Here is a 20,940-nt window from a genome sequence, read left to right on the forward strand (position 1 = left end):
TCTAGAATGTTCAACAAGTGGCCATCAAATTGTTCGCAAGGCTCCCCGAAATAGTCGTCTCTGAATGCTTAAACGAGTAACGGGCTTCCTGGTAGATGGGGTGAAAAGAGAAGTCTCAGAAAGATGGGGTGTCTTATCCTACGGCTGAGGTACACCTAAAGAGACATGTTTGTGTGTGAGTCCCGGGTATTAATCCGTGTATGTGTGACCGCATGTAAGTGTCAGAGGCTTGAGGTGGCCTGTGAGATGGGGCAGGGGTGGCATGGGGGAGAAAAGCAGGGGCCTTGCCTGCATGGGCTCTTGTGTGCAGCAAGGCATCTATTTGAGAGTGAGGGTGTGTGTGTGAGTGTGTACACGCACGCCTGCTGTGGCAACACCCACGGTGCTCCCCCACACACAACGCACACACCCCCCCCCCGCCCGACCCCCTAGCGGAGGAGGGAGATCTTTATCTGGCCCTGGTGCTACAGGAGTTTCAGGCTTTCTAACCAGCCAGACCTCCCCCGCCTCCCCACCCCAGGCCTTGCCCCCTCCAACCTCTGCACAGGAAGTGGGCTGGCCCTGGGGTTTTAGTCTTTGCCGGCTGCGGCCCCATCAGCCATCTACTACCCGGGCCGAGGGAGCCAGAGCCGGGCCCTGGGGAGATGGCTGTGGTGCCAGCAGCGGGGAGAAGCAGAGAGAGCGTGCCGAGGCCCCATGTCCCAGCCAGGTAACGCTCCACCTAACCCTCCTCCTGCCCTGCCCGGGTCCCCAGGTCCCCCGGGGGGCTCTCTCCTGGCTCCTGCCACCAGCCGGGGGGGGGGCTTGAGGTGAAGGTCACGGGGGTGACGTTGCGCTCTGACTCAGATCCCCCAGCAGTTTCTGCCTGAACTCCCATCTCCCAGGCCTCACCCCCAGCCCTGTCGCAGAACCCCCCACCCCCAGTGATGAGGCAGCCCCTCTGCTCTCCTGGCTCCAGCTCGAGGAAAAGCTGGGCCCTGGTCTGAGGCTCTGCCTCCCTCCCAGCCCTCCCTGTGGGAGGCTGGGGGCTCTTCTGGGATGAGGGGCTTCCCCGGGCCCTGGGCAGAACCCCACAACTCAGAGGGGTGGAAGGGAGGTGGGAGGACTGGGACGGGGAAGGCTAACTGAGCCTCAGATGGGCTGGGCGCCCGGAGATGGTGCTGGGATGTGGGTGGGAGGGATGTCTGGCTGTGGGGCCCACCCTGGGGAGGCGCCCTTGTGCAAAGCGCGCCTTAGGAGGCTTGCAGGGTGAGGGAGGAAAGACCGGGCTGTGAAGTGGGTGTGCCGGGAGGTGTCTGGGAGCCCTGGGCTGGAGGCCAGGCCCCTGGGTTCAAGTCCAACTTTGTCCCTTACTCGGATGGCCAGGCAGATCAAGAGCTGCTGGAGGCGAAGGGACTTCATCTCTGGGGCCCCCCCGCAGGTCAGGCTCCTCCTCCACTCCTGGGGCTGAGGTCTCCCACCTTAAGCCGTGTTTGGAGCCCCTAAGGACAAGAGCCACCCCAACGGGTCCCCTTTCTCCCCCCTACCCCACAGCCTGCATCCCACACCCAGCTGCGGAGATGCCCCCAGATTTAAGGAGCAAGGGGGAGCCCTGTGTGTGTGTTGGGGGGTGATGGACAGAGAGAATAAGTGGAGATGGGGGCCGTCAAAGTCAGAGGTCAGGCGGGATGTGTCTCAGGCTAGTGAGCTGCTTCACATCGTGCCTCGGCACCCCTGTACCCCACATCCCACGATGTCAGCCCCAGCAGGACCTCAGGCTGAAACTGACCCCAGGAGGCTCACACAGGCCTCCGTCGCCTCATCCGAGAAGAAGAGTCATAATAGTACCTACTCATTGGGTGGCTGTGAGCATGAAACGAAGTACTATCAGCAAAGTGCTAATGACGGTGCCGGGCAGAGGGCTGGGGATTAGTCATTATGACCAGCATCCCCATCGTCATTATCATCATCCTCAGTATCATCAGCATCCCCAGCATCAGCACCATCACCACCATTATCATCAGCAGCATCCCCAGCATCCCCAGCATCCCCACCATCAGCACCATCATCCTCATTATCATCAGCATCACCATAGCAGTCAGTCACCACCATCACCAGCATCATTATCATCATCAGCATCACCAGCATCACCAGCATCAGCACCATTATCCTCGTCACCATCACCACCATTATCATCAGCACCATCACCATGGCAATCACAGGCACCATCACCACCATTGTCGCCACTACCACCCCCACCCCCACCCCCATTATCGCCACCATCACTGTCACTCTCACCATCACCTTCTTCTCACTTGACATCAGACGACCTGGTTTGAGTCCCGTCCCTTTGGCAGCTGAGGGTCAGTCTTGGCATCTGTCAAATGGAGATGACAGCACACACGCCTGGGGCTTTGGTGGGGACCGAATGAGTCAGTAGGTGTGAACGGCTTTGCCGTCTCGAGGGCACGGTGCATGTGTGTGGGCGTGCGTGAGAACCCAGGATGGAGGCTGCTGGGGGCTCAGAGATCCCACTTGCCTCCCTATGGCTGGGCCCCTTCCTTGCTCTGTGACCTTGAGCAAGTTCCTTAACTGACCTGAGACTTAGTTTCCTCTGCTGCAAGAGGGTGCAGCTCAGACAGTGCCGGGAGCCCTCCATCCCCACCCCCCGCATCCTCTTGGTGTACAGGCAGCACTCTTCCGCTCAGGGTGGTGGGAAGCTCTTTCTGCACAATGCTTCTTCTGCCCAACTCACTTTGGCTGGGGCTGTGGTTTGGCCCTGACCTTCCTGGGATCTAGCACGCCTTTACCCCCCCCCCCCCACCTCCTCTCACCCTGAGGCTCTGTGCCAGGTCCTGTCCTGGGCATGGGGTGGCCCTGCTGACTGGGCTCTGGCCTCAGGCCACATCCTCCAGGGGACTGACAGGGCCCCTGCCCCAGGGCCATGATTGAGTGAATAAGAGGCACAGGGGGCTTGCTGGAGCCGCTTTCCTGGGATCTGTACCCTTTGGGGTCCCAACCCTGTGCCCTGGGCCATAGGGGGCTGGAGGGGCCAAAGGAAGAGGCAGCCAGCCCTGCCCTGAGAGCACACCCTCCTACGGGAAGGTGGCCGGGCACGGAGGACCCCCAGCTACCTCTCTGGGCTCCTTTCTACACCCAGGCCAGATGCCCGCTTGTCGGCTGGTGCGCCTGCTGGGCCTTGACTCCCCAGGGTGGGGAGGCTGCGGGCCTTACCTCTGGGGCCAGCGCCTGGGACAGGGTCTGGGGGGAGTGATGTCTGGGGGAACGGGCCTCGGGGTGAAGCCTGGGGATGGAACCCAGCTCTGCCTCTTCTTCGATGTGACCTTGGGGTAGTGGCTTAGAGCCTTGGTCACCTCATCTGTGTAAGGGGACAATACAAACACCCACCCCCAGCTCCCGGGCACAATAGGTGAACTGGCACAGGGAATCCTTTAGTGCAGCGTGTATAGTTACGCGATATTGTTAGGAGGTTATCAGCACAAGTTGATTAATTGTGTGAACTGTCTCGGTGGGTGGGGGGCTGTAGTCAGAGGGGGGGAAGCCCCAGCTTGGGCTCCAGGTTCCACATCTGCCTCTTATCAGCTGTGTGACTTTGGGTGATTTTCTTTACCTCTCTGTGCCTCAGTTTCTCATCTGAAAATGGAGATAATAAAAGCATCTTCAGGGAGTTCTCGTTGTGACTCATCAGTAACGAACCTGACTAGTATCTCTGAGAACTCAGGTTCAACCCCTGGCCCTGCTCAGTGGGTTACGGCTCTGGCATTGCTGTGGCTGTGGTGGAGGCCAGCACCTGCAGCTCCGATTCGACCCCTAGCCTGGGAACTTCCATATGCCATGCATGCAGCCCTTAAAAAAAAGAAAAAATAGGGAATTTCCATTGTGGCTCAGCGGGTTATGAACCTGACTAGTATCCATGAATGTGGGTTCGATCCCTGGCCTCGCTCAGTGTTAAGGATCTGGTGCTGCCTTGAGCTGTGGTGTAGATCGCAGATGTGGCTTGGATCTGGTATTGCTGTGGTTGTGGCGTGAGGCTGGCTCCTGCAGCTGTGATTTGACCTCTAGTGTGGGAATGTCCATATATGCTGCAGGTGCAGCCTTAAAAAGGCACACCCACACCCACAAATAAAATAAAATAAGAGAGAGAGAGAGCCTGGCATAGAGGAACCTCTTTACAAATGGTTTTGGTGTGGTTGGGGGGTAGCTAATAGAGAGGATGTGTGTGGGGGCTGTTATCGCAGCCCTGTGCCAGCCTTCCCAGGGGACCTAAGTCTTTTCTCTCCCCAGGCCTCAGTTTCTCTGATTGGGCCTGCTCAGAGAGCCCTTTCAGGAATGACAGCATGGGTCCCTGAATCTCAGAAGGAAAGGCAAGAGCCTGGGTGGGGTAGAGGGACCAGCAGATGCAAAGGCCCTGAGGTTGGCGTGCTGGGCAGGGCAGGGCCCAGCCTGCCTCTTGGGTGGGGATGGACATGGCTGGGTGTTCACTCATGCTCTCTCCCCTTCTTCCTCCCTCCAGGGCTTCTTTCCCCAGCTCCCACTCGTGGATGTGATGGCGGCTCCTGCTCTGTCCCGGTGTCTGTCCCTCCTTGCCCTCCTCTTGTCCCTGGCCATCTCTCGGGCATCTACAGTGGTGAACGGTGAGGACCCTGGCAATCTGGCCAGCTGTGCTTTCCCTCGAGGGGTGGGGGAAAGGCCAAGATCTTTCTAGAATTTCTTCCAAGACCCCTGCTTCTCAGCAGAAGCTCCATTAGCTGGGGCAGGAAGATCAGGTATCTTCTGAGTCCCAGAACCAGAGATCAGGGATCCGTCTTCTCCCTGGGCCTCCATCGTGCCTCCGCTGCACTCACAGGCCCCTCCAAACCCCAGGAAGACACTGTCTTCTCCCTGCCCTGCCTCGACCTGCCTGGGGGTCCTTGCAGGCTCTGGGGCTCAGTTTTGTCCTCTCTGAAATGGATCCACTAACCCCTTCTCTGCCAATCCCGCCAGGATTGCCTAACGCCTCATCTGGTAGGTGCAAGAGTGGCGCGCAATCCCCAGAGGGCCACTGGCACCCTGCAGCCAGCCACACCCACCCCATCTTGCCAGCAGCCGCTTCCAAGCTCACGTGCTTCTACAACTCAAGAGCCAACATCTCCTGCGTCTGGAGCTGGGATGGGGGCCTGCAGGCCATGCCTTGCCGCATCCATGCCCAGCCCGATAAAAGGTATGTGTGGGATCCACAGGCAAAACTACATAATCTCAGGGTGGGGAGATTTTATCATCACTGACCCCCCCCTTCCCCATTTTTGGCACAGTTGTGACCTATGCCGCAGTCGTGGCAAGTCCTGATCCTTAGCCCACTGTGCCAGGCTGGAGGTTGAACCTGTGTCCTAGCGCTACAGAGTCACCGCGGCTCCCGTTGGGCCACAGTGGGAACTCCAATCGCTGGCTTTTGGATTCTTGAAATCCTAGCTCTCAGACTCCAGGAACGCTGCATTTTGAGAAGCTTGGGCTAAAAGGACACACAGACTCTCGATATCACGGGAGTCTGGAAGATCTTAAGGGTTAGATATTTAGCTTCTGGAGCCTGGGCGGCAGTGGGGCATGGGGGCCAGGCTGCAATGGAGGAGCTGGACAAGGTAGTTTGGGGACGTTGGGCTGCTATGCTGAGGGTGGATGTGATGTTTGAGGGGAAGGGGGAGAAGGGGGCTCCCAGAGGCTTTTGAGTGACCTGGAATTTTGAGAGACGCCTATGGGAACAGGGGACCGGGGAGCGGCTGGAGAACAGGTGGGCTGGGAGGGAGTGGGTGAAGGCTTGCTGTAATCCAAACATCCTAGTGGCAGCCAGCGAAGGCTGCTTGGGGGTTTGACCTTGGCTTCCAGGGGGTGATTATATGGGGCCCTGAGGGCTCAATCAAGGATCATGTGCACCCTAAACGCTGTGGGGAGACTTTGGAGGGCTTTAGGTGGGGAGGGCCATGTGCCCTGAACTGGTTTGTTTCTAGGTAAATTTCGATGTCGTGGAGCCGGGCCGGGCTGGGGAGGGCAGGAAAGAATGCTCAGAGGGGAGGCAGAGCAGGTGTGGGCACAGACCAGCCACAATGCCTGGGGACCATTCCAAGGCCCAGCTCTGGGGCTTCCTCTTTTTCTTTTTCTTAGGGCTGCATCTGTGGCATATGGGCCCACGGCAATGCTGGATCCCCAACCTGCTGAGAGAGGCCAGGGATCAAACCCGTGTCCTCATGGATACTAGTCGGGTTTGTTTCCTCTGTGCCGCAACGGGGAACTCTGGTCCCTCTTTTCCTTCTAAGAGGGTTCTTTTGTCTTGAAAGGCCTTGGAATGAATGCTGTGAGCTGCTTCCAGTGAGGCCGGGCTCCTGGGCGTGTAACCTGATCCTTGGACTCCCAGATGTGAGTAGCCAGGGAAGAGGTGGGGGAGGAGGGGAGACGGACCTCCAGGGGAGGGGCTGGGCCCAGCAAGCCCCAGCAGGGAACTGGGGACTGCTGCCTCCAAGGCCTCCTGGAGCTGGGGAGGCAGAAGGGAGGAGGGCAGCATTCAAAGGGGAAAACAGACCGGAGCTGGGGGTCAAGGGATCCAAGGCGTAGGAGGCATCAGCCACTCTGCCTCTGCTCCTGCTGGATCCCCCAGGCTTTGTGGATCCTGTGTTCCTTATCAAGTGGAGAGAGTGCCCGGTGGTAATAACCACCACACCTGACTCCTCCCAAGGTCTGGCCAAGTGCAGGCTGGTGGGGGGTTGAGAGTGTAGATCGAAGGAGTTCCCTGGCGGCTCAGCAGGTTAAGGACCAGCGATGTCACTGCTATGGCTCAGATCACTGCTGTGGCGTGGGTTCAATCTCTGGCCTGGGAACTTCTGCAGGCCAAAAAAAAAAAAAAAAGGGGGGGGGGTGTGGTTCCACTGCTGGCTCCATCATACCCAAGATGGGTGACCCAGGGTACCTTCTGAGTCCCAGTTTCCCCTTCTGTAAAAGGAATAAGAACGGCATCTACCTTGCAGAGTTGTCTGAGGGTTGAGCACTTAGAACCCCACTCAGAACAGAGCACGTACTTGTCGCTACCATCAGGGGGCTCCTTTGACTGGGGGGTGGGCACCAGCACTGTCCCTTCTTACCAAGGAGGAAACTCAGGCTCAGAGAGGCATGGTCCCTGCCCAAGTCACAGAGCTAGGAAGTGGCAGAGCTGAGATTGACCCCTGGGCTCTGAGACCTACCCCCAGCCCGGGCCTTTCACCCTTGCACTAGGCTGCTTCCTGAAGGGCACGAGGCTGTGTCCACGTGCCTCAGATTACTGCCTGGCAAACCCTTCTGGCAGCAGTTGGCACCGGAGATGCCCAGACCACACTTTCCAACCATCCTTGGTTAAGTGCCTTCTCAAGGGGCACGAGGATGTGGAGGTGGGCACACGCGGTGTAGCAGATAAAGCCGGAGCCCCTTGAACCAGATTGCCATGCCTGTCCCCCCCAAGCTCTGCAGATCTGGCTTCAGATCCTGACTCTACCTCGCTGTGTGGCCTTAGGCAAGTTCCCTCAGCCTCTCTGTGCTTCAGTCTCCTCAGCTGTAGTGTGGGAAGAGTAATAGCGCCTGTCTCATGGGGTGGTGAGAGAATTAAATGAGGTATTATGTACAAAGTGCTTAGTTGAGTGCCTGGCACAGAGAAAGGGCTCAACAGAATGTATTATTGGCCTCTTTAAAACAATAACAAGGAGTTCCTGTCGTGGCTCAGTGGAACCGAATCTGACTTGTATCCATGAGGACGCAGGTTTGATCCCTGGCCTCGCTCAGTGGGTGAAGGATCCCGCGTTGTCATGAGCTGTGGTGTAGGTCATAGACGCGGCACAGATCCCTTGTTGCTGTGGCTGGGGTGTAGGCCGGCGGCTACAGCTTCGATTCGACCCCAAGCCTGGGAACCTCCATGTGCTGCAGGTGCGGCCTGAGAAAGACAACAACAACAACAAACCCCAATGATAATAATAGTAATATGATAAGAGTATTATTATCTGGGAAAATCTGGTCTCCACAACAGCTGAAAGAAGGCTGGGGCTGGGTCCTTAGCATTAGATGGAGCAATTATTCCCGGCTCCAGGAACTCTGAGGATCAGGTTCAAGGTTTGTTCATTGTGGGCCCTGTGGCCGGTCAGAGGGGTTGTGCCTGGGGTCCTGGGCCTGAAAACACCACCCAGACCCCAGGACACAGATCCTAACAGGGCCTAGCCTAGACCTTCCCCTGCGGGGCTGCCCTCTGCACACGGAGGAGGCCGCCGTAGCTGTTCACTCGGCCAAGGCTGCCGTCTGTCTGAGGGCTGTGGAGGAGGAGGCCTGAGTTTGAATCGAGGCTCCCCTGCTGACCAGATATTTGACTTTGAGCAAGATCCTTAACCAGCCTGACCCTCAGGCTTCTCACCTGCCGTGTGGGGGTCAAGGGCAGCGGAGAGGATCAGCCCGGGAAGGGTCCAAGACACCCAAGCAGTGTCTGCCCGCAGAGATGCTCAGTTCCTACCCATTTCCTTCCAGAAAAGTGAGGGGTGGGGGTGGAGAGATGGGGAGGGGAAGCCTTCACGAGTATAGGTCTGGACCTGCACCTTCTTGGGAGCTCATCCTGCTTACACACCTCCCAGGACAGGGAACTCCCTTCCTCCCAATGCAGCTCACTTCCCTTGAGAGCAGGGGTTGACAAACCCTTACGGCCCACGGGCTGAATCCAGCCTGCTGCCTGTTTTTGTAAACAAAGTTTTACAAAACTTTACGTAGCCATGTCCATTCACTTATGTGTTTTTAATGGTTGCTTTCGCATACCAGTGATGACGGGAAAGTTGAATTGTTGTGACAGAGGCCATGCGCAAAGCCGAAAAAAATTTTTTTGCTTTTTTTTTTTTTTTAGGGCCAACCCATGGCATATGGAGGTTCCCAGCCTAGGGGGTCAAATTGGAGCTGCAGTTGCTGGCCTATGCCACAGCCACAGCAATGCAGGATATGAGCTGCGTCTGTGACCTACACCACAGCATATGGCAACGCAGGATCCTTAACCCACTGAGTGAGGCCAGGGATCAAACCCTCAACCTCATGGTTCCTAGTCGGATTCGTTTCCACTGCGCCAGGATGGGAACTCTCAAAGCCAAGAATATTAACAGAGGGAGTTCTTGTTGTGGCTTAGTGGGTTACAAACCCGACTAACGTCCATGGGGATGCAGGTTTGATCTCTGGCCTCACTCAGTGGGTTAAGAATCCGGCATTGACCTGAGCTGTGGTGTAGGCTGCAGATGTGGCTTGGATCTGTCGTTGCTGTGGCTGTGGTGCAGGCCGGCAGCTGCAGCTGCAATTCAACCCCTAGCCTGGGAACTTCCATATGCCATAGGTGAGGCCCTAAAAAGCAAAAAAAAAAAAAAAAAAAAAAGAATATTAACAGACCCTTTACAGAAAGTTTGCCAAGCCCCGCCTTAGGCAGAGTGGCTCGGGGAGGGGCTCCACTTTGCTGCAGTCCTGGTCCCCATCCGGTCTCCCCTAACCTCATCCCAAGCCCCGCCCCCTCCCCCATCACATTCTGGCCGCCGCATCCCTGGCCTCCTCCTCTTGCAGTCTCAGAAACTGACCATAGTTGACGTCATCAGCTTGAGCGTGATGTGCCGAGAAGGGGGGACGTGGAGGAGGCTGCTGACCCAGCAGTTCAAGCCCTTTGATAGTGGTGAGTGAGGACTCCAGGGTCGGGGTCGGGGTCGGGTGGGGGTGGGTGGGGTGTGCACCTCCTGCCCTCTGGGATCATCTGCTCCAGTCTCTCCCCTTCAGCTCCCATGCCCACATCTGACCAGCTCCCTGCCCACTGCCCTTGGGATGAAGTCCTGGCTCTTTCCCCTGGCATTCAAGGCCACTTGGGCTCCAGCAGGCTTCCCTGTCCAGCTTGCCTCCTCTTGTGGCCTGTCCTCTTGCCACACCAAAGGCCAGCTCTCCAAACTCAGCTTGCGCATCCATGCCTCTACACCCTGGTATGGGCTGGTCCCATCGCTCGGAAGCCTCTTCCCACCTGGAAAATTCCCACGTACCCTTCAAGGCTCAGTGAGGAGTCACCTCCCTCAGGAAGCCTTCCTGGACTCCCCCAGCCCTTTTAGGGTGTTTCTGTCCTGCGTCTTCACCATCTGATTATGGGTCTGTCTCCCTCATTGGGCTGTGAGCTTCCCTGAGGGCAGAGTCCTGTGTCTCCATTCTGAATACTCAGCACTAGGCCTGATCTGGGCAGTGTTCTGGGAAGGTTTGTTGAATGACTGAGTGTCTTCCTCCCCCTGCCCCCCAGGCTTCCCTCTTCCTCTGATCTTGGAGGCCATCTCCAGGGAAGAGAAGGGGCAGAGGATGAGATCCAGATGGGGTTCTAGATGCAACCCTGACTTAATTGAGTGTCATCTGGCAGATCATGTGACATGTCTGAGCCTCAGTTTCCTCATCTGCGAAGTGGGGATAACAAGTTACCTGCTGCCCATGGGTGCTGTGAGGAGTCTGTAAGCCAAGACTCAGAGACTGCTTAGCGCATGCTCAATAAACATTTGCTTATTATTATTTGTGCAGGTCTACCGAGTCTCAGAATTATAAAAACCTAGGTCAATGTAACTTCAGAATTATAGTTTTATAATCATATAAGTTTGACGAGAGAGAATTAGATTAAATTAAATTAGTGAGATGATCCAGGTAAAACCCATACGTCAATTCTGAGGGCAGAGAGAGGCTGCCTTGATTCATTCATTCAGCAGAAATTTAATCAAGCGCCAGGGCACATTTCAGGCACCAAGGCTGCTGGAGGGAATAAAGCCCCTGCCCTCAGCCAGAGTCTGGTGGGGGAGGTCGAGAAGGCATCAGTGACCGGAAGTAGATATTTAACATGTCGGGTGGTGACAGGTGTGGGGAAGAGACAGGTGAGGGGGACAGAGAGTGGTGGGTGACCAACCGGGAAGGCTGCTCTGACTGGGTCATCTGTGAGAGGGGACCTGCGGATCTCTGGGGGAGGGCCACGCCGGGGGGGTGGGGAGGAGTAGCGGGTGCAAAGGTGGAGGTCGCAGCAGGGCCCCCCTTTTTCATCTCGGCATCTGGCATCCCCCAAGTGTACTGCTCCTTTTTCTCTCTCCCGTCTCCAGTTCGTCTGATGCCCCCCAACTCCCTCCAAGTCGCCCATATAGGGACCCACAGATGCAACATAACTTGGAACCTCTCCCAGTTCTCCCACTACCTTCAAAGCTACGTGGAGTTTGAGGTCCGGACAAGGTCCCCCGGCCTCAGCTGGGAGGTGAGTACATGGCCCCATCCCCACCTGCCCTGATTCCTCCTTCCTGTCCTGGTTCCCTGTCCATCCTTCATCTCAGCAAAGCCACAGCAGCCCCCCAGCGACCCCTGCTGCCCCTCTGTCCTGCCTGCCCACCCCAACCCCCGGGGTTTTGCCCCCTGACACCCCAGGGGTCCAGCTGGTGGCAGATTCCAGGCAAGGTTTCCAAAGCCAAGAGGCAGGCGACTGCCCTCTCTGGAGATTTCAAAGGCCCTGGGCAGCCACGCTTCTTCAAATCCAGTGTGGTTCAAGGCCACAGGGGATTGGTTGCTTATTCATTCACTTCCTTACTCCTTAATTCGCTCACTTATGCACTCAGCACACATTTGCTGAGTCCCTCCTATGCGGTAGATGCTGAGGGGAGAGCGGAGGGTGAGCCTGACAAAGCTGCCCGCTCTCAGGAGATTCACATAGGGGAAATGGGCAGACAGCTGGCACACAGAAACAGGAGGCCAATGGGGTATTGGCAAGTGCCATCAAGAAAATTAAATGTTGGGAGTTCCCGTTGTGGCTCAGCTGGTTAGGAACCCGACTAGTGCTCATGAGGAGGTGGGTCCGATCCCTGGCCTTGCTTGGTGGGTTAAGGATAGGGCGTTGCTGTGAGCTGTGGCATAGGTCGAAGACGCAGCTCAGATCTGGCGTTGCTGTGGCTGTGATGTAGGCTGGGCAACTGCAGCTGTTTCAACCCCCAGCCTGGGAACTTCCATGTGCCAGCAGTGTAGCCCTGAAAAAAAAAAAGAAAGAAAGAAAATTCACTGGAGTAACGCAGTTGAGAGGAACTGGGCCAGGCTACCTCACACTCAGGTCACGAGGGAAGGCCTTTCTGGGATCTGGGGCTCAGGCAGAGGCTGACCTTTCTTGGATCTAGGGAGGGTCTTCTTAGCAGAGGAAAGAGCCATTGCAAAGGCACGTGTTGGGACACTAGGAAATAAAGCAAAAAAGGTGATGGGCCAGCCCTGCCACCGGAGGTGAGGTGGGCGGTGGGGACCCCTCTGGTCTGACAGCCCTGTGTCTGCCCCAGGAGTCCCCGCTGCTGACCCTCAGGCAGAACCAGCAATGGATCTTCCTGGAGACACTCACCCCAGACACCCCGTATGAGCTTCAGGTGCGGGTCAGGCCCCAGCTAGGCCACCAGAAGGCTTGGAGCCCATGGAGCCAGCCCCTGGCCTTCAGGACAAGGCCTGCAGGTACTGGTGGGGAGCCGGGGTGGGGATGGAGCTGGGGCAGGAGGCAGTGGCTGGGGGCCAATGGGTGGGCGAGGCTGGGGGTGTGGCCCCTCCACCATCATCAGCTCTCTTGCTATGATCCGCAGAGTGGGGCAGATTTTGCCAATGGGAGCAGGGGCTCGGGGAGGGGGCGGGCCTTGCCGTTGACCTTGTGAGTTAGTGGGGAAGCCAAGGAGGCTTTTCATTTTCTCCAGCCTGAAACCTCAACCTCTTGCTTTCTGCCAAGGTTGGGGGTGGGGGGGGGGGCAAGGTTGGGGGGTTGCTTTCACCTCTTAACTTCAGTCTCCTCATCTGTGAAGTGGGTACCACAGCAGGGCTTCTGTGATGAAGGCACCTGAGGCCCCATGTGTGTTGGGCACACAGCAGCTCTGCTGGACTTAGCCGGGACCCGGTGAAGGCCCGGGGTCAGAGGGCGGTTTGTCCCTCGGCACGAGGTTGTGGGTGGGGGTTACTGGATTGACCCAGAGGGAGTGGGGGCACTTCTCTAACTCGGCCCCCTCTTCTCCTCCCGCCCGTGGGCAGCGCCTGGGAAGAAGATCCCGCCCATCCCGTGGTCCGGCCACATCATCTTGGGCCTCGTCAGTGCCGCCGTTAGTTTCGTCTTCCTGGTTTACTTTCTGGCCAAATGCCCGTACATCGGGCCGTGGTAAGAGCGCTCCTCTCCCCATCCTTCAGGATCCTGACGCCCCCGCCCGGCCAGATCCTCCCCCCCCCCACCGCGGCCCTCCCAAGAGTGCCCTTTCCTTGGCACCTGGCCTGTCCCCCTGGGATAGAAGCCATGGAAGCAGCCCAAGGGGGGCAGGAGGGCCTTCTGGGGCCCTAGAGCCTTACCCTCAGGACTTGAGCATGTGTGTGAGCCTGTGCGTGCATCCCCAGCCGCCTGCGTGTGGCCGGGGGTGGAGGCGGGTCCTCACCAGTCTGGGCCTTTGTTGGCTGAGTCCCACCTCAGGGCCAGGTATGATGCTGAGCGCTGAGGACACCAGGCCAACCACAGGCACATGGTCCCATTTTCATGGGCTCACAGTCTCCCGAGGGGGGAGGCAGACACTTATTAATCATGCCTGTTTAGAATGACACATGTGAGTAGGCTGGCGAAGGAAGAAGATCCCAGATGCACTGGAAGCAGACAACAGGGAGAGGAGGCTCCGCTAAGGGGTTGGGGGGAAGCTTCCCCAGGAAGTGATGAGGCCATTGAAATCAGGGGAAGGAGTGACCAAGTCAGGTGGAAAAGTTGCTGGGGGGCACCTCCCAGGCCGAGGAAACGGCTTGTGCACAGCCCCTGGGTGGGAACAAAGTGGGAGTATTCCAAGAAAGGGAGTCCAAGGAGGTGGGTGTGGTCGGAGGGAGGGAGCTCCAGACCTGAGCCTGTGGGCCTCTGGGTGGCAGCCAGTTTTTCTGGGGCCTTGAGTCTGTGGCATACAACTCGAGGCAGGTGCATATAGGTATAGGGACCCTCAGCTTGGCAAGCAGAGCATGGGCTAGAATTCAGCCTCCTTTCATCACACCTACCCCCCAAAACACAGGTGCCCTTGGGCAGTGCACAACTAGAACCACCGTCCAAGGCAGCCCTGACAAGGAGGGCTGCAATCTGGCATCTCTCCTCCCTCCATCCTCCTGGTTCACTCTGCTGCAGCCGTCTTTGTTCTCTACCGCTCTGGCTTGTGCGGTCCCCACCCCCACATCCTTCTCTTGCCTAGCATCCTGCTCCTTCTCTCCACAGAGTAAATGGTAGTGTGGTACCATTGTCTAGCTCCCCGTTAGAGTGTTACCTCCTTAAAAGCAGAGATTTTCAGAGTTCTTGCTGCAGCTCAGCAGGTTACAAACCCAACTAGTATCCACGAGGATGTGGCTTGGATCCCTGGCCTCGCTTGGGTTAAAGATCCAGCATGGCTGCAAGCAGCAGCGTAGTCGCACATGCGGCTCAGATCCAGTGTTGCTGGATCCGTTTCGACACCTGGCCCCAGAACTTCCACGTGCCGCAGATGCGGCCCTAAAAATACATAAATAAAAAAAATAAATGAATGAGTGCAGAGCGGCTCGGGCCCCTGCCCCTGGAGCTGCAGGGCTGAGGCGGACCTCTGTGGGCTCCCTCCTGCTCACCCTTCTTCCCTCCCTTCCTCTCCCCTGTTCAGGCTGAAGAAGGTTCTGAAGTGTCACATCCCCGACCCCTCGGAGTTCTTTTCCCAGCTGAGCTCAGAGCATGGAGGAGATTTCCAGGTAGGAGTTTGGAGGCAGAGGACAGGGCTGGCAGCTCCACTGGCTGGCCAGCCGGTGGGCGGTGGTGCGCACTTCGTGGGCAGGGAGTGCAAGAATAGCGGGGTTTGCACTCCACGGGAGGGGATGTGAAGTGAACTGCCTCCTGGGTGGGCCTGAGCCCCTTTCCTCAGCTCTGGCACCGGCGTTCTCAGACCGAAGGGCAGCTCCCACCTGAGCTGACCTGCCTGGGTTCTGACCCTGGCTCCACCACTTCCTGGCTGTGCAGCCTTGGGCAAGTTACACGACATCTCTGTGCCTCAGTTTCCTCACCTGGAAAATGGGTTGCGGGGGGGGGGAGGGGAAGAGTGTTACTGTGTGTCTGGTCCGGAAAACATTGCCTGGCACACAGCAAGTGCTCAGGAAGTCCTAGCAAGAAGTACCCGTGCCCAGCTGTTGATGGAGCAGGATTTGCCAGGTCCAAGTTCCTCTCACCCTGCTCCCTGTGCAGACCAGCTCTGGGGAGGGGGGTGGGTGAGGGTTTTCTTTGTCCTTGAAAAAAGTCCCTGGCCAGGCTCCATAACTTATCACAGACGTTAGCAAGTCAGAAAACACAGATTTGGGAGTTCCCATTATGTCTCAGTGAGTTATGAACCCGACTAGGATCCATGAGGATGCGGGTTCGATCCCTGGCCTTGCTCAATGGGTTAAGGATCTGGCGCTGCCATGAGCTGTGGTGTAGGCTGGCAGCTACGGCTCTGATTTGACCCCTAGCCTGGGAACTTCCATATGCCGCAGGTGCCGCCCTAAGAAGAAAAAAAAAAGAAAACAGATTCATTTAAAAAGGGCACGCCTGTATGTCAGAACACTCTGAACGCCTAAAGTTCAGTGGTCTCCCCTCCCTCAGCCCACATGTGCTTCAGGAAGGAAGCTTCTAGGGGGGAGAGGGATGTGGTGGGCTGCTTCTACCACCCCATCCCCACTCTAGGCTCCCTAGATTGGTGTTGGTGGCGGGGTGGTGGGTGGAGGGAGGTCACAGGGAGGCTGAGAGGCTGGAAAGTCATGCCAGACCAAAGCTGTCAGGAGCTGGCTTTGGAGTTCTCTATCGTGGCTGATCAGGGCCCCTTCTGGAATTCTTTGGAAAACTCCCAAGACTGGGGATATCTCACTGACAGTAGTCTCGATGTAAGGGAATGCATCTCCCTAAAATTCCTCCTCAGCCCTAAAGGTGGTGAGGTCTCCATCAATAGAGGTATTCAAATCCACCTTGGCTGACTGTGGGTCAGCCACATGGCAGAAGGGATTCCTACACTGGAGTTGGTTGGAGGCTGGACTAGATGCCTTCCTCAGACCTATTCCAGCTTGAAGTCCTTTTGATTCTCTGGGCTTAACACATCTTGAGGTGGCGGGGTCCTCTGTAGGGAGCCGCAAACCGCTCCATCTTCGCGTGAGATCACCTCCGGTGTCTAGATGCCTGGCCTGGGCCTGCTGCGTGGAGGGGTAGCCAGAGCAGGCCCTGGGAATACATGATGTGACTGGGGGGCAGGGAGCTAGCCAAGAGGGACCCCACCCTCCCCTCTGCATCTGGGTGAGAGGCAGGCCCCCCTCTCTCTCTGCCCCAGAGCCCCCAGCTCCAAGACCACCAGGCCCACTGCCCTGTGCACCGGACCCAGAGTGCGTGTGTCAGTGTGTTGAGTGTGTGTGAAGGGGGATGGGGTTCTCCCTGTGCCTCCCTGCCCCTCCCCCCGTCTCCACGTCCAAGGCCTTGTGGACAGAGGCCCAGGCCCAGGAAGTGGCTGACCACACACACACACCTCTGAGGGCGGCCGGTGTGCCCCCCACCCCACACAGCAGCCCTGGCAGAAGCCCGCCCCTCCCGCTCCTGACCGCTACTCCTCGGCTCTGCTGCCCAGCCCCACCTCTGCTGCTTCTGGCGGAGCCCCCCAGACCCGGCTCTTTCCCTCCCTTCCTCGTCCGCTACCCTTCTTGCCATCCTTAGTTTGCCCCCACTGTCCCTCTCGCTCGTTCTCTTCTGTAACACCAACACCCCCAGGTTTGGGGGAGGGGGTAGATTTTGTTGAGGGGCTCTGACCTGGGAACTCACTCTGGGGAGAGAGAACCAGAATGTTTCTCTCCTGGCCCATTAGGGTCACACATGTGGCATATGGAAGTTCCCAGGCTAGGGAGCTGCAGCTGCCAGCCTACGCCACAGCCAGAGCAATGCCAGATGCAGGCCATGTCTGCGACCTATAGCACAGCGCCGGGCAATGCCGGATCCTTAATCCCCTGGGTGAGGTCAGGGATCTAACCTGCATCCTCACGGATCCTAGTTGGGTTCTTAAGCCACTGAGCCGCAACGGGAACTCCCTCATCTGCAATATATTGACTGGGCCCCCTGGCCCTGTGCTGGGCACAAGAATGCAGGGGGACCCCATCAGGCCTGGCCCCTGTGCTCAGAGGACCACAGTTCAGCTACTGAGGGCTCCCGGACTACTGGGGTTCTCAAGGGCACCCACGGCTATTGGGGTTCTCAAGGGCACCCAGGGCTATTGGGGTTCAAATGTGCACCCAGGGCTATTGGGATTCTCAAGTACATCCAGGGCTACAGGGGTTCCCAAGTTCACCCAGGACTGTTGGGGTTCTCAAGTGCACCCAGGACTGTTGGGGTTCTCAATTGCACCCAGGACTACTGGGATTCTCAAGTGCATCCAGGACTATTGGGGTTCAAAGGTGCACCCAGGACTACTGGGATTCTCAAGTGCATCCAGGACTATTGGGGTTCAAAGGTGCACCCAGGACTACTGGGATTCTCAAGTGCATCCAGGACTATTGGGGTTCAAAGGTGCACCCAGGGCTATTGGGGTTCTCAAGCGCACCCAGGGCTGTTGGGGTTCTCAAGTGCCCCCAGGACTACTGGGATTCTCAAGTGCATCAGGGACTATTGGGGTTCAAAGGCGCACCCAGGGCTGTTGGGGTTCTCAAGTGCACCCAGGGCTACTGGGGTTCTCAAGCGCACCCACCCGCAGCCCATCACCCAACCCCGAGGGGCAAACCCTGTGTGTGCTGTCTCCTGCGCCCCTGCTGTGTAGTCTAATGTCACCTCTGCCATGCGTTTCCACCTTCATTTTCTTCTTTAACATCTTTGCTGACCCATAATGAGGAAGTCAGGAAGGAGACAGTTAACCATGGCAGAACTGAGGCTCAGAGAGGTGCGGTGACCTGCCCAGGGTCACACAGCTAGTGAATGTCAGGGCCATGGCTGGAACCCAGGTCTCCTTGCTCCATGCCAGGGCTGTCTGGACTCCGGAGCCACTGAGAAGTGCTCGGATGGTGCCTTCCTGTCTCTGTGGCTGGAGAGGGTGGGAGGTGGGGGGCTGCAGGGCACTGAAGAGAGAGATCAGTCTGGGGACCATTCGTTCCCTATCAGAGATAGCGCCGCGGCTGTGTGAGTAGGGAGGCTCCGGCCCAGCTCCTCCATCTGTTGGCTATGTGATCAGGGCCAGGGCACTTGCCCTCTCTGGGCATCTGTGACATGACCCTCTTGTGCTCCCAGGGCCCTCTCTGCTTCTGCCATGGTTGGTTGGTTCACATGCCTGCACTCATCCCCCCAGACACTCAGGATTCTGCCCATTGCTGTGTCCCCGGGCCCTGGGGCAGCACCAGGCTTAGAGAAGCCACTTAATAAACACTCATGCATTGCAGTAATGCATGCCCTGGGTGCCCACAGAGAGCCAGGAAGGCCTGTGCCGGGCCTGGGAAGCGGCATACCCCCTGGTCTTAGGCAGAGGCTTCCCCCGACCCATAGGTGGGTGTGTGTGTGTGAGTGTTTGGGAGATGGGGGGCACAGTCAGGGAGGGCTTCCCGGAGGGGGTGACCCTGAGCTGATAGAGGAGGAATTAGGGGTTGGTGCTGAGTCGGAGGAGGCGGCCCGCTCACCATCCCACCACTCTCTCTCCTGGCAGAAGTGGCTCTCCTCGCCCTTCCCTTCATCCTCCTTCAGCCCCAGCGGCCCGGCACCTGAGATCTCCCCGTTGGAGGTGCTGGACAGGGACGCCAAGGCCACGCAGCTGCTCCTGCTGCAGCAGGACAAGGGCCCGTCGCCCGTGCCAGAGACCAGTGGCCACTCTGTGACCAGCTGCTTCACCAACCAGGGCTACTTCTTTTTCCACCTTCCGGACACTCTGGAGATTGAGGCCTGCCAGGTGTACTTTGCCTACGACCCCTGCGTGGAGGAGATGGATGACGGGGGGCCCGGGGCGCCCGAGGGGGCTCTCCTCCCGCCCCTGCCGCCTCTGTCAGGGGAGGACGATGCCTACTGCACCTTCCCCCCCGGGGACGACCTGCTGCTCTTCTCCCCCAGTCTCCTCGGTGGCCCAGCCCCCCCGCACGCTGCCCTGGGGGGTGCTGGGGCTGGTGAAGCGAGGCTGCCCCCCTCCCCACAGGACGGAGGCCCTGGAGACTGGGTCCCCCAGCCCCCGGGGCCTCCCACTCCAGGACCCTCTGACCTGGTGGATTTGCAGTCCCTCCCGGAGCATGCGCTGGGAGAAGAAGGAGAGGAGGGGGCGGCCCCCAGCCCAAGGGAGGGGGCCAGCTTCCCCTGGGCCAGCCTTCCCGGGCACGGCCACGTCAGGGCCCCCACCTCCTGCCTGACCCTGAACACCGATGCCTACCTATCTCTCCAAGAGCTCCAGGATCAAGACCCGGCTCGCTCGGTGTAGACAGATGGCCAGGGATGGGAGGCAGGTGGCAGTCCCCTGTTTCGACGGGCCCAAGGGAGGCCTCTCTGCGGGTGAGGCTTGTCCACGGCTGAGACCCTTGATGTCCAGCTGTGCCCTGGACACCTCTGCCCAGAGGGCCCCAAACATTCAGCTGTTCACTTCTAGAAAGCTCAGTTGCTGCTCCCTGGTCCTACTGCCCAAGCCAGGAACAGGGTTGGGGGGGGGTGCATGCTGACTCCCCCACTCCCTTGTCAATCATGGAGTCCCCTGGGTTTTGCCTCCGAAACATCCTTCTTCTCCAGCCCCGCAGCTACTCTTCAGGGAGGGTCCTCGTGGTTCCCTGGGGGGCTTCACTCTGGCCTCCTCACTGGGCTTCCTGCCCCAGTCACACCCTCTCCTCCCCATTCCCCACCAGACAACCAGAGTGCTCTTTCCAGAATACAAATAGGGCTATGCTGCTCCTGGTTTAAAACCCTACCATGGCCCCCACTGCCCCCAGCGCCACTTCTTGACCCACCTCTTGCCAACTCCAGCATCATGTTGGAAGATTCCATTCTAGAACCTTCCCAACGGTCCTACTGAGCCACTTGGAGCTCCCTCATTCCCCTATACCTTTGCACATGCTCACCACCTCCATTAATGGGCCTAAACCATGAGATTCAATGCTGAAGGGACAGGCTCTTGGGGTCACAGGGTGGCTGGACAAAGTGGCTGTGTCACTTCCCCTTTGGGATCTCTCCTGACCTCAGAATGCTTGGTGACCTTACTGCATCCTTAATGCCGTGGCCCAAGTATGGATGCAAATGCCCCAGCCAGGTGGACCCTGGCTGAATCTTTCACAGTGGTCTCAAGACCCAGACGGCTTGCTGCTGGAAAGTAATGCCCTCTTAGAGATGGGTCCCAATGCCATCCCAGACAGCACCCCCCCATCTTGGGCCTCTCCTGCTCCACCCTCCCCTTGGAGGACTCTCTTCTGCAGCTCGGGGGCTGGCACATGACCTCCAGATGACAACTCCATTCACCGCACTTGACACAATGCATTGGCCCCACCATGTTCCCTGGTGACTTAATGAACCATCTGGCACCATCCAGCTCCCAGGAAGATGCCTGTGCCTAGGCCCTTCTGAGATTAAGATTTGGAGGGGTAGAAGTTCTCGTGGTGGCTGACTGGTGTCCATGAGGGCTTGGGTTCGATCCCTGGCCTCGCTCAGTGGATTAAGGATCCAGCATTGCCTTGAGCTATGGTGTAGGTCGCAGATGCGACTCAGATCTGACATTGTTGTGATTGTGGTGTAGGCTGGCAGCTGCAGCTCTGATTCGGCATCTAGCCTGGGAACTTCCATGTGCAGCACATGCAACCCTAAAAAGCAAAAAGATTTGGAGAGGCGGAGATCCATGCCCAGTAGGTTTCAGGATGCGGCTCCAGCAAGAGGCTCCTCGCCATGTGGCAGTCCTCTCCGCCCACACACAGCCCCTTCCTTCTCGATGCTCCCCACCACTCCTCCACTTT

At 57.9% G+C, this 20,940-nt stretch overlaps 1 protein-coding gene across 3 annotated transcripts in view; it reads left to right on the forward strand.

Moving 5' to 3' along the window:
- IL2RB (interleukin 2 receptor subunit beta) overlaps positions 1–19,732 on the forward strand; it is a 38,011-nt gene extending 18,279 nt beyond the window's left edge. Inside the window, exons 1-10 of one of the 3 annotated variants that reach the window (XM_047786353.1) lie at positions 570–709; positions 4,514–4,634; positions 4,984–5,200; positions 6,309–6,387; positions 9,568–9,673; positions 11,109–11,257; positions 12,315–12,480; positions 13,042–13,165; positions 14,652–14,736; positions 18,675–19,732. In XM_047786353.1, the coding sequence (XP_047642309.1) occupies positions 4,547–4,634; positions 4,984–5,200; positions 6,309–6,387; positions 9,568–9,673; positions 11,109–11,257; positions 12,315–12,480; positions 13,042–13,165; positions 14,652–14,736; positions 18,675–19,430 (1,770 nt within the window). In that variant the 5' untranslated portion in view covers positions 570–709; positions 4,514–4,546 and the 3' untranslated portion in view covers positions 19,431–19,732. Of the gene's footprint in view, positions 1–569; positions 710–2,207; positions 2,343–4,513; positions 4,635–4,983; positions 5,201–6,308; positions 6,388–9,567; positions 9,674–11,108; positions 11,258–12,314; positions 12,481–13,041; positions 13,166–14,651; positions 14,737–18,674 lie in introns of those variants that run through there. The other 2 variants (XM_047786354.1, XM_047786355.1) reach the window with 2 other exon arrangements.
- The last annotated feature ends 1,208 nt before the right edge of the window (positions 19,733–20,940 follow it).

The sequence above is a fragment of the Phacochoerus africanus genome, chromosome 7 (assembly GCF_016906955.1).
Source record: "Phacochoerus africanus isolate WHEZ1 chromosome 7, ROS_Pafr_v1, whole genome shotgun sequence".
NCBI lineage: Eukaryota > Metazoa > Chordata > Mammalia > Artiodactyla > Suidae > Phacochoerus > Phacochoerus africanus.